This window comes from Anomaloglossus baeobatrachus, chromosome 10 (assembly GCF_048569485.1).
Source record: "Anomaloglossus baeobatrachus isolate aAnoBae1 chromosome 10, aAnoBae1.hap1, whole genome shotgun sequence".
Taxonomy (NCBI): Eukaryota; Metazoa; Chordata; class Amphibia; order Anura; family Aromobatidae; genus Anomaloglossus; species Anomaloglossus baeobatrachus.
The window spans coordinates 4,617,689-4,630,894 of record NC_134362.1 but is presented as its reverse complement, the minus strand read 5'-3'; the positions used below and the strand labels follow the sequence as shown (position 1 = coordinate 4,630,894).

The 13,206-nt window shown below is 46.2% G+C and overlaps 1 protein-coding gene across 11 annotated transcripts in view; it reads right to left on the bottom strand.

Annotated features, from left to right (window-relative positions):
- Window positions 1–13,206, bottom strand: part of SOX6 (SRY-box transcription factor 6) — an 853,991-nt gene that overhangs the window by 387,412 nt on the left and 453,373 nt on the right. For all 11 annotated transcript variants that reach the window (XR_012727417.1, XM_075326979.1, XM_075326980.1 and 8 more), the window contains one exon: window positions 2,426–2,627. Coding sequence is in view for 10 of the 11 variants with exons in the window: in XM_075326979.1 (XP_075183094.1) it covers window positions 2,426–2,627 (202 nt within the window). In the remaining variant the exon portion in view is untranslated. The remainder of the gene's footprint in view (window positions 1–2,425; window positions 2,628–13,206) is intronic.

Below are 13,206 nucleotides of genomic sequence, written 5' to 3'. Positions count from 1 at the left end.
GGGTCTATATCTACAGCCTCTCCATCTACCACCAGTGTCCATATCTACAGCCTCTCCATCTACCACCAGTGTCCATATCTACAGCCTCTCCATCTACCACCAGTGTCCATATCTACAGCCTCTCCATCTACCACCAGTGTCCATATCTACAGCCTCTCCATCTACCACCAGTGTCCATATCTACAACCTCTCCATCTACCACCAGTGTCCATATCTACAACCTCTCCATCTACCACCAGTGTCCATATCTACAGCCTCTCCATCTACCACCAGTGCCCATATCTACAGCCTCTCCATCTACCACCAGTGTCCATATCTACAGCCTCTCCATCTACCACCAGTGTCCATGTCTACAGCCTCTCCATCTACCACCAGTGTCCATATCTACAGCCTCTCCATCTACCACCAGTGTCCATATCTACAACCTCTCCATCTACCACCAGTGCCCATATCTACAGCCTCTCCATCTACCACCAGTGTCCATATCTACAGCCTCTCCATCTACCACCAGTGCCCATATCTGCAGCCTCTCCATCTACCACCAGTGTCCATATCTAAAACCTCTCCATCTACCACCAGTGTCCATATCTACAGCCTCTCCATCTACCACCAGTGCCCATATCTACAACCTCTCCATCTACCACCAGTGCCCATATCTACAGCCTCTCCATCTACCACCAGTGCCCATATCTACAGCCTCTCCATCTACCACCAGTGCCCATATCTACAGCCTCTCCATCTACCACCAGTCTCCATATCTACAACCTCTCCATCTACCACCAGTGCCCATATCTACAGCCTCTCCATCTACCACCAGTGCCCATATCTACAGCCTCTCCATCTACCACCAGTCTCCATATCTACAGCCTCTCCATCTACCACCAGTCTCCATATCTACAACCTCTCCATCTACCACCAGTGCCCATATCTACAGCCTCTCCATCTACCACCAGTGTCCATATCTACAGCCTCTCCATCTACCACCAGTCTCCATATCTACAACCTCTCCATCTACCACCAGTGCCCATATCTACAACCTCTCCATCTACCACCAGTCTCCATATCTACAGCCTCTCCATCTACCACCAGTGTCCATATCTACAACCTCTCCATCTACCACCAGTCTCCATATCTACAGCCTCTCCATCTACCACCAGTCTCCATATCTACAGCCTCTCCATCTACCACCAGTCTCCATATCTACAACCTCTCCATCTACCACCAGTGCCCATATCTATAGCCTCTCCATCGAGCACTAGCGTCCACGTCTACCACTACTTTCCAGTCTATCACTGTGGCCCTGGTGCTCTTACCACTTTCTACGCCATCAGTTTCCCACCCATTACTGCTGAACCCATCTACCACAGTCTGACGACTTCACCTGTATCTAGCGCTTCTACCTCCCCGTTTGCCATCTCATACTGTTCATATAACACTGACCCCAATGTATCTGCCATCTTCAATCATGGGAAGGCTCAGGTGAGCCGTCAGATATGTGGCTGTGAATCCTGGCTGTGTTATGTGCTCTACAGTCATCCCAGTGCCGCAGACATGCAGCTACGTTACATGGAAGCCGTGGGGGTCGCTCCCAATCCCAGTGATGTTCTGCCATAGCAGAAGGTTTCCCGCCAGGTTATTGTCAGACGACTACATAAAATGATTCGCTAATTAAAAAGAAAGGTTTCTGTTTGATGTAATCCAGAAATTACTGTGAATAATGGGACATTGTGTGGCATCCGAGCGCTGAAGGACAACGCGAATATTTGATAGTTTCCATCCAATCTACAGACCTGACTTAACAACAGAAGAAAGCAACACGGACCATGACACCGTGCCAATCACCGAGCGGCCGGCATCCGGCCAGTATCACCCTCCAAGCAGGATTGTCAAAACTTTAGTGCACTGGGCGTGTTTTATGGGGTTATTTTTGTATTTCATGTACAGAAGATTGCTAAACGCACAGAATATTATTCATGCAGAATAAGTGCGGACCCAAGATACAGGCGATGCCAACGTCCGACATATTAATCCAGCTGCTGTTATTTGATCTACGGCCCATAATCAAGCGCTTGTCAAGGGTTAACTGCGTTTGCTATTCTGCAGCTGGTCTGAGGCTGTACAGATCAGCAAAGCATCAACGCGAGGACGCAGAAACGTAAAAAGAGGCCAAATTCACAAACAACAAACATCTCAATTCATGTAGTCAAGTGTGCCCCCAGATACAGCAGACTCCCCAATTATGTGCCCCAGGACGGACGGCCACGCCGACGGAACAGATATCATTTATGGGGTATTTTCATCCGCCGTCACCATAGAAACACGCAGAGAATTCTTTCCGAGTGATCACAATTAAGTACTTCTCAGCCTCTCCATATCCCACTCTTACTCCCAGGCTAGAAAAGTCGGAGCCACGAGCGGCACTCACCCTCCTGCTCCGTCCGGGTCATCTCTTCCAGTTTCTTCTGTTTCAGTGTGTCCACCACATCGGCCAGGCTTCCTTTGCGGCGTTCTGGAGTCCCGAAGTTCATAAGATCGCTGCGGTCGCGAGCCCCTTCGTCAGGCTTGTGTGGTGAGGTAGACGTCGTTCGGAAGGAATAGAGGGAACGTAATTTATTGCTCTCCAAATCCTGCAGAAAGAAATTTCAGTGTCAGTATAGAACGTAAAAGAGTAAAGAAAAGAAAAAAAAACACTCAACTTACAGGAAAACATCAAAAAAACCTAAACAGACCACAAATTTAAAATAAAGGCCTTCCCAAACTGTTAACGGACTCTGGAAAGCCAAGGGAAAAATAATTATCACATTCTGTCAATTGAACAGCTCTGCAGGGGTGGAGCTTACAGCAGCCGAAGATCAGGGGTGGAGCTTACAGCAGCCAAAGAACCAATGATCTTACACATTCACCTCAGCATAGACGCTTCTAAAACAAACTCCTCTTATCTTGGATGTTTGCCCTTTCTTTCAGCTTCAGTAGTGAATACAGTATATTATATTATTAAACAGATATTAAAATATAGTAATATATAGGAATGTATACATTCTATTTACAACATATCCCAAAAGTAAGTACACCCCTCAAATTTTTGTGAATATTTTCTTACATCTTTTCATAGGACAGCACTGCAGATCTGACCCTGTGATACAATGTGCAGTGTCAGAGGGCAGCTTGTATAACAGTGTAAATAATTCATCACAGCCATAAACCACTGGCAACAAAAGTGAGTACACCCCTAAGTGACAATGGACAAATTGGCCCCATTAGCCATTCCCCCTCCCCGGTGTCATGTGACTCATTAGTGTTACATGGTCTCTGCTGTGACTGAAGGAGCCGGTGTGTTACATTTGGTGTTATCGCTCACACACTCTCATACTGGTCACTGGAAGCTCAACATGGCGCCTCATGGCCAAGAATTCTCCGAGGATCTGAAAAAAAAATCATTACGTCCTTCGCAAAGTTTAATCTGCCCAATTTCTGGAGTAAGGTAATCTTCTCTGATGAGTCTAATTTCAGCTTTGCCCAACACCTGGTCGTCTAATGGTTAGACGGAGACCTGGAGAGGCGACAAGCCACAGTGTCTGCACCCACTGTGAAATTTGGTGGAGGATCGGTGATGATCTGGGGAGGCTTCAGCAAGGCTGGAATTGGGCAGATTATACTTTGCGAAGGACGTATGAATCAAGCCGCATACAAGGTTATCCTGGAAAACAGCGGCTTCCTTCTGCTCAGGCAATGTTCCCCGACTCTGAGGACTTTTGGGAGGGGGGGGAGGGGGGGTTTAAACCAAATTTTTATTTATTTTCCTGCAATGGTAAAATGGGGTACAGAATGAAGAAAATAGGGGTCAACAAATCAAAATAGCAAATGACTAAAGGGGGCTTTACACGCGATCTCCTTAGCAATGTCGTTGGTGAAAGCACTTGCCCCCGTCGTTTGTGCGTCACGGGCAAATCGCTGCCCGTGGTGCACAATATCGCTAGGCCCCGTTACACATACTTACCTGCCTAGCAACGTCGCTCTGGCCGGCGAACAGCCTCTTTTATAAGGGGGCGGTTCGTGCGGCGTCACAGCGACGTCACACGGCAGGTGTCCAATAGAAGTGGAGCGGCGGAGAGCAGCTGCATGAAAGTCACGCCCACCTCGTTACCGGAGGACGCAGGTACAATGTTGTTCGTCGTTCCTGGGGTGTCACACGTAGCGATGTGTGCTGCCTCAGGAACGACGAACAACCTGCGTCCTGCAAATACAACGACATTTTGAAAATGAACAACGTGTCAACGATCAGTGATTAGATGAGTATTTGTGATCGTTAGCGGTCGCTCGTAGGTGTCACACGCAACGACGTCGCTAACGAGGCCGGATGTGCGTCACGAATTCTGTGACCCCAACGACATCTCGTTAGTGATGTCATTGCGTGTAACGGGGCCTTTTGTCTCTACAATTTATCAACCAAATACAGTGCTATGCAGAAGTTTGAGCACCACTGGTCAAAATTAGTGTTATTGTGAACAGTTAATCAAGTTGAAAATGAAATGATCTCTAAAAGGCGTAACGTTAAAGATGACACATTTCCTTTATATTTTAGGTAAGAACAAAAAAAAATATTTTCATCTTTAACATTTTAAAAACTACAAAAATGAAAATCGGCCAATGCAAAAGTTTGAACACCCTTGAAGATTTGTGTGCTCAGATAACTTTGACTATCATTTCAGACCTTAATTAGCCTGTTAGGTTTGTGGCTTGTTCATTATCATAGTTAGGAAAGGGAAGGTGATGCAAATTTCACAGCTTTATAAAAACCCAGCTTCCTCTAACCTTGTGCAAATAAAACAACAGCCATGGGTTTTTTCAAAGCAGCTGCCTAGCACTCTGAAAATGAAAATGGTGAAGGCCCACAAAGCAGAAGAAAGCTAGAAGAAAATAACAAAGCGTTTTCAAGTTGCCCTTTCCTCAGTTCGAAAAGTAATTCAGAAATGGCACTTACAGAAACAGTGGAGGTCAGGATAAGGTCTGGAAAACCAAGCAAAATTTCTGTGAGAGCTGCTCATAGGATTGCTAGAGGCAAATCAGAACCTTCACTTCACTGCAAAAGTCCTTCAGGAAGATTTAGCCGACTCTGGAGTTGTGGTACATTGTTCTACTGTTCAGAGACACCTACAGAAAAATGGCCTTCATGGAAGAGTCATCTGAAGAAAACCTCTCCTGCGTCCTAACCATAAAATGTAGCATCAGACGTCTGCGAGAGAACATCTAAACAAGACTGATGTATTTTGGAAACAAGTCGTGTTAACTGATGAGGTTAAAATAGAACTCCTTGGCCACAATGATCAAACCAAATGTTTGGGAAAAAAAGGAGACAGAATGTCATGACAAGAACATCTCGCCAACCATTAAGCATGGGGGTGGATTAATCATGCTTTGGGTTGTGTTCTATCCAATGGCACTGGGAACATTTCACGGGTAGAGGGAAGAATGGATTCAATTAAAGTTTAACAAATTCTTCAAGCAAACATAACACCATCTGTAAAACAGCTGAAGTTGAAAAGAGGATGACTTCTACAAATGGATAAGGATCCTAAACACAATTCAAATCCACATTAGCCTATGTCATAAGGTACAAGCTGAAGGTTTTACCATGGTCCTCACAGTCCCCTGATCTGAACATCATTGAAAATCTGTGGCTAGACCGCAAAAGAGCAGTGCATGCAAGAGGATCCAGGAATCTTACAGAACAAGAAGACTTTTCCAAGGAAGAAAGCGTGAAAATCCCTCAAACAAGAATTGAAAGACTCTTGGTTGGCTAGAAAAAGCATTTACAAGGTTTGATACTTGCCAAAGGGGGTGCTGCAGGTACTAACCATGCAGGGTACCCAATACTTTGCATTGGGCAACTTTATTTTTTGTTGTGAATTTAAAAATGTAAAAAATATATATATATATATTTTTTTTTTGTCTAAAATGCAGAGGATATGTTTTATCCTTAACTTTATGGCTTTTACAGATAATTTCATCTTCAACTTGCTTAATTGTTCAGAATATCAGTAAACTTGACCAGGGGTGCTCAAACTTTTGCATGCCACTGTTTCTATCACTGTCATTAAATTTGCCCCTTCCCCTTCTTCGTCAGTGTATATTTCCACTGTTCAATCTCCGCTGCCCCCCTTCTTCGTCAGTGTATATTTCCACTGTTCAATCTCCGCTGCCCCCCTTCTTCGTCAGTGTATATTTCCACTGTCAATCTCCGCTGCCCCCCTTCTTCGTCAGTGTATATTTCCACTGTCAATCTCCGCTGCCCCCCTTCTTCGTCAGTGTATATTTCCACTGTCAATCTCCGCTGCCCCCCTTCTTCGTCAGTGTATATTTCCACTGTCAATCTCCGCTGCCCCCCTTCTTCGTCAGTGTATATTTCCACTGTCAATCTCCGCTGCCCCCCTTCTTCGTCAGTGTATTTCCACTGTCAATCTCCGCTGCCCCCCTTCTTCGTCAGTGTATATTTCCACTGTCAATCTCCGCTGCCCCCCTTCTTCGTCAGTGTATATTTCCACTGTCAATCTCCGCTGCCCCCCTTCTTCGTCAGTGTATATTTCCACTGTTCAATCTCCGCTGCCCCCCTTCTTTGTCAGTGTATATTTCCACTGTTCAATCTCCGCTGCCCCCCTTCTTCGTCAGTGTATATTTCCACTGTTCAATCTCCGCTGCCCCCCTTCTTCGTCAGTGTATATTTCCACTGTCAATCTCCGCTGCCCCCCTTCTTCGTCAGTGTATATTTCCACTGTTCAATCTCTGCTGCCCCCCTTCTTCGTCAGTGTATATTTCCACTGTTGAATCTCCGCTGCCCCCCTTCTTCGTCAGTGTATATTTCCACTGTCAATCTCCGCTGCCCCCCTTCTTCGTCAGTGTATATTTCCACTGTCAATCTCCGCTGCCCCCCTTCTTCGTCAGTGTATATTTCCACTGTTGAATCTCCGCTGCCCCTCTTCTTCGTCAGTGTATATTTCCACTGTTGAATCTCCGCTGCCCCCCTTCTTCGTCAGTGTATATTTCCACTGTTGAATCTCCGCTGCCCCCCTTCTTCGTCAGTGTATATTTCCACTGTTCAATCTCCGCTGCCCCCCTTCTTCGTCAGTGTATATTTCCACTGTTGAATCTCCGCTGCCCCCCTTCTTCGTCAGTGTATATTTCCACTGTCAATCTCCGCTGCCCCCCTTCTTCGTCAGTGTATATTTCCACTGTTCAATCTCTGCTGCCCCCCTTCTTCGTCAGTGTATATTTCCACTGTTGAATCTCCGCTGCCCCCCTTCTTCGTCAGTGTATATTTCCATTATTCAGTCTCCGCTGCCCCCCTTCTTCGTCAGTGTATATTTCCATTATTCAGTCTCCGCTGCCCCCCTTCTTCGTCAGTGTATATTTCCATTGTTCAGTCTCCGCTGCCCCCCTTCAGCCTTCCTTCATAACTTGTACCAAACATTACTTATAAACACTATCCCTCCCATCCCCCCCTCCCCTCTCCATGCGACACGACCCAGAATATAGCCACCTATACTTTCAGCTTGCCCAGGGACCCTGACAGATCTTCCTTCATGTACCATTCCGTGGACACAAATGTGGACATTATTTGTATTATTTCTTCTCCTGAACATATAACACTTATAAACTTTCTCCATTTACTACAATATTTTGCCGTCATCCTCTCTTTGCACCTCTCCACCATAAGCGTTTTTTCAATTGATTAACCAGTTCTTCTTTTGTTGGTATATCCTTCACCAGCCACTTCTGAAGAATTGCCCTTTTACTTACAATTGCTATATCATGGAAAAGATTCGGTAACTTGTCCCCCCTTCCTCTCCCTCCTCCCGATGCTGATAGTGAAATACCCAGACCATTGGATCCATCTCCACGTTTCTGTTCCAGATTTTCCTCACTACCCCCTGGACTTGTTTCCAAAATCTTTCAATCCTCCCGCACTGCCATATCCCATGATATAGATCTCTTTTTTCCGCATTTTGGACACCTCCTCAGTTTGTCTGGATGCCTAGCGGTCAATATGTTGAATCCATAGATAGCTCTATGCATGAGCGTGAATTGAGGGTCCCTTAAGTTCTCATTCACAATCTTCTTCCTCATCACCATCCAACCATTCAAAATCTTCTCCTCCTCTTGATCTCCTAACTGCTTTGCCCACCCTTCCAAAGTTTTTCCTGATATGTTAGGGACTAACACTTCTCTCATATTCCCATAAAGACCTGATATATTTGTGGCATGGATGTCCCTTAATATGATCGCATCCATCTGATTTGCCTCACATTCGTTAGTTATGGTGTGTAGTTTCTTCATTATCCCTTGTTTCACCTGCTCATACTGGAGAGTCTGGAATGGGCCAAGCCATACTTTGCTCTCAACTCCTCGCACATCATTCATCTCCGTTCTGTATCATGCATCAGGTTTTTTAGAGTTCTAATCCCTTTCTCCCTCCACTCTGTAAAAACATCATTTTCCCTTCCCTGTGGAAAGTCAGGACAAGCCTATATATTAAGGAATTTTTAATTAAGGACTGTTTTTTTCCAGCAGGACAATGCGCCATGCCACACAGTTAGGTCAATCAATATGTGAATGAAGGACCACCACATCAAAACCCTGTCATGGCCAGCCCAATCTCCAGACCTGAACCCCACTGACAACCTGTGGAATGTAATAATGAGGAAGATGGATAGTCACAAGTCATCAAACAAAGAAGAACTGATTACATTTCTGCACCAGGAGTGGCATAAGGTCACCCAAAAGCCGTGTGAAGACTGGTGGAAAGCGGCCAAGACGCAGGAAAGCCGGGATTAATAATCCTGGTTATTCCACAGAATATTGATTTCTCAATCTTCCTGAGATAAAACATTATTATATTGTTGTGTGTAAGTTATGATGACCTTCTTTTCTTTGCATTGTTCTGTTATTTTCACCATTTCTCATTTTCAGAAAATAAATACAAAATGTATTGCTGGAAATTCGGAGCCGTCGTCAGTAGATTATAGAATAAAGAACAATTTACATTTTACTCAGAAATAGAGAAAAATCTGAAAAACTGACGATTGTGCAGCGGTCACTTAATTTTTGCCAGAGCTGCATACTGCATATATATATATATATATATATATATATATATATATATATATATATATATATATATACATACATACATACATACATACATATACCGTGCCTTGTGAAAGTATTTGGCCCCTTGAATTTTTAAACCTTTTCCCACATTTCAGGCTTCGAACATAAAGATAAAATGTGAATGTTCTGGTGAAGAATCAGCAACAAGTGACACAATTGTGAAGATGAAGGAAATTTATTGCTTATTTTACACTTTTATAAAAAATAAATAACTGTAAATTGGGGCGTGCAATATTATTCACCCCCTGTAAGTGAATCCTTTGTAGCACCCCCTTTTGCTGCGATTACAGCACTAGTCTCTTGGGGTATGTGTCTATCAGTTTTGCAAATGGAAAGGCTGAAATTCTCGCTCATTCTTCCTTTGTAAACAGCTGGAGCTGAGTGAGGTTGGATGGAGGCGTTTGTAAACAACAGTTTTCAGCTCTTTCCACAGGTTCTCGATTGGGTTCAGGTCTGGACTGTGACTCTGCCATTCTAACACCTGGATACGGTTATTTGTGAACCATTGCATTGTAGATTTTGCTTTATGTTTGGGTCATTTTCTTGTTGGAAGACAAATCTCCGTCCCAGTCTCAGGTCTTTTGCAGACTCCAACAGGTTTTCTTCAAAAATGGTCCTGTATTTGGCTCCATCCATCTTCCCATCAATTTTAACCATCTTCCCAGTCCCTGCTGAAGAAAAGCAGGCCCAAACCATGATGCTGCCACCACCATGTTTGACAGTGGGGATGGTGTGTTCAGGGTGATGAGCTGTGTTGCTTTTACGCCAAACATATCGTTTGGCATTGTGCCCAAAAAGGTTGATTTTGGTTTCACCTGACCAGAGCACCTTCCTCCACATGTTTGGTGTCTGCAGGGGCTTGTGGCAAACTTTAAACAACACTTTCTATGGATATCTTTGAGAAATGGCTTTCTTCTTGCCACTCTTCCATTAAGGCCAGATTTGTGCAGTGTAGACTGATTGTTGTGCTATGGACAGACTCTCCCCCCTCAGCTGTAGATCTCTGCAGATCATCCAGAGGGATCATGGGCCTCTTGGCTGCATCTCTGATCAGTCTTCTCCTTGTGTGAGGTGACAGTTTGGATGGACGGCCGGGTCTTGGTAGATTTGCAGTGGTATGATGCTCCTTCCATTTCAATATGATCGCTTGCACAGGGCTCCTTGAGATGTGTAAAGTTCTGCGCTTTACACAGAACATGAGCCTATCACAGAGCAGGGGCATTATACGGAGACTTGATTACACACAGGGGCTTATATTTATCATCACCAGTCATTTAGGACAACATTGCATCATTCACAGACCCTCAATCACCTTCTGGAGGGAGTTTCTGCACTGACAGTAAAGGGGGTGAATAATATTGCACACCACAATTTTCTGTTTATTCTTTTTTACAAAAGTTTAAAATAAGCAATAAATTTCCTTCATCTTCACAATTGTGTCACTTGTTGTAGATTCTCCTCCAGAACATTCACATTTTATCTTTATGTTTGAAACCTGAAATGTGGGAAAAGGTTGAAAAATTCAAGTGGGCCGAATACTTTCGCAAGGCACGGTATATGATGTTACCGGCTCCTGGCTCTGTAGGTGCAGATGTCAATTATATCAGTGAATGTGCAATATGTGTCAGGAGTAAGGAAATATTACTGACAGTGCCTGGGAAGATCCATCATACACAGCAGATATAAATCACACAGAGCAGGTATCTAGGGAGGGAGCGTGGCCCGGGGAGAGAATACGGCCCAGGGAGGGAGTGCGGCACAGGGAGCATGGGACAGGGAGCACGGCACAGGGAGCGTAGTCCAGGGAGGGAGTGCGGCACAGGGAGCACGGGACAGGGAGCACGGCACAGGGAGCGTAGTCCAGGGAGGGAGTGCAGCACTGAGAAGGAGCGCGGAACAGGGAGCACGGCACAGGAAGCGAGTGCGGCATAGGGAGAGCGGCACAGGGAACGTGGACAAGGGAGGGAGTGCGGCACAGGGAGCACGGGACAGGGAGCACGGCACAGGGAGCGTAGTCCAGGGAGGGAGTGCGGCACAGGGAGCATGGGACAGGGAGCACGGCACAGGGAGCGTAGTCCAGGGAGGGAGTGCGGCACAGGGAGCACGGGACAGGGAGCACGGCACAGGGAGCGTAGTCCAGGGAGGGAGTGCGGCACAGGGAGCACGGGACAGGGAGCACGGCACAGGGAGCATAGTCCAGGGAGGGAGTGCGGCACAGGGAGCATGGGACAGGGAGCACGGCACAGGGAGCGTAGTCCAGGGAGGGAGTGCGGCACAGGGAGCGTAGTCCAGGGAGGGAGTGCGGCACAGGGAGCATGGGACAGGGAGCACGGCACAGGGAGCGTAGTCCAGGGAGGGAGTGCGGCACAGGGAGCATGGGACAGGGAGCACGGCACAGGGAGCGTAGTCCAGGGAGGGAGTGCGGCACAGGGAGCACGGGACAGGGAGCACGGCACAGGGAGCACGGGACAGGGAGCACGGCACAGGGAGCGTAGTCCAGGGAGGGAGTGCGGCACAGGGAGCGTAGTCCAGGGAGGGAGTGCGGCACAGGGAGCATGGCCTAGGGAGGGAGTGCGGCACAGGGAGCATGGCACAAGGGAGCACATGATGAATACTGCGCCAATAGCATTATCAGCCCCATCCATGCGTCCCAGGATTTGGGGGCTTTGCCTACCCCCGAGCACAGTCCCCCTGTCTCCTTTTCTATGGCGGTTTTGCTGTGGCATGTGTTTTTTATGAGGACCCCAGAGGATGTTTGAGTGTTTGATGTAGAACACTATGCAAATCAGCCAACTTTGATCACTTACATACACTATCAATTAAGAAGGCAGACTGAAAAAAAGATCAAATTAAAAGCGTCTTTTCCTGCTAATAGTCATCTCTCTCCAAGAAATCATACGCTTCTATTAGGGATGATAATGAGGTTTTGTGTAATAGGTTCGGCTGAATATTAAGTGCGGCCTTTTTATTAAAGCTTTTATCCCAAAATATAAATGTTTGAAGAGGAGCGCGGGATGCAGAGACGCCGCTGTTTATTCTTGTCCCACCGACATCCATGTAAAATCAGTTCTACGTCTCGGGAATTGCCGGGGGGACGAGGCGCAGAAACACAAGTCAGAAGAGGGGAGTTTACACTGCACCAAAAGTGAATAATCTAATGGGTTGTACAAATTACATCTGATAAATCCAAGCGGAGGTCCCTGCATATTCATAGCAATCACCAGCGCATCAATAGCCAGAAATATGGAGACCTCGGGGGTGTGGTGACATCGCCTCATCATATCAGTGATGTCATCACCAGGGCGGGACTGTACATAAGGGGTGTGGCCACATCATATCAGTGATGTCATCACCAGGGCGGGACTGTACATAAGTGGTGTGGCCACATCATATCAGTGATGTCATCACCAGGGCGGGGCTGTACATAAGGGGTGTGGCCACATCACATCATATCAGTGATGTCATCACCAGGGCGGGGCTGTACATAAGGGGTGTGGCCACATCACGTCATTATATCAGTGATGTCATCTCCAGGGTGGGGCTCTATATAAGGGGTGTGACCTCATGTCTGATCACATCATATCAGTGATGTCATCATCGGGGCAGAGCTATATAAGAGGTGTGGTCTCATGTCTCATCGCATCATTGTATAAGAGATGTCATCACTAGAGGCGGGGTTGTATATAAGGGGTGTGGTCTCGTGTCTGAACCCATGTTATTATATCAGTGATGTCATCAATGGGGGAGGGGCTGACTCCTCTCAGGCTATAGGACATGTATCACGGTGATGTCACGAAGAAATATTTGAGGGGGACATAATGTGTCCATCAGGGGATACAATGTGTCCATCAGGGGATACAATGTGTCCATCAGGGGATACAATGTGTCCATCAGGGGATACAATGTGTCCATCAGGAGATACAATGTGTCCATCAGGAGATACAATGTGTCCATCAGGAGATACAATGTGTCCATCAGGAGATACAATGTGTCCATCAGGAGATACAATGTGTCCATCAGGAGATACAATGTGTCCATCAG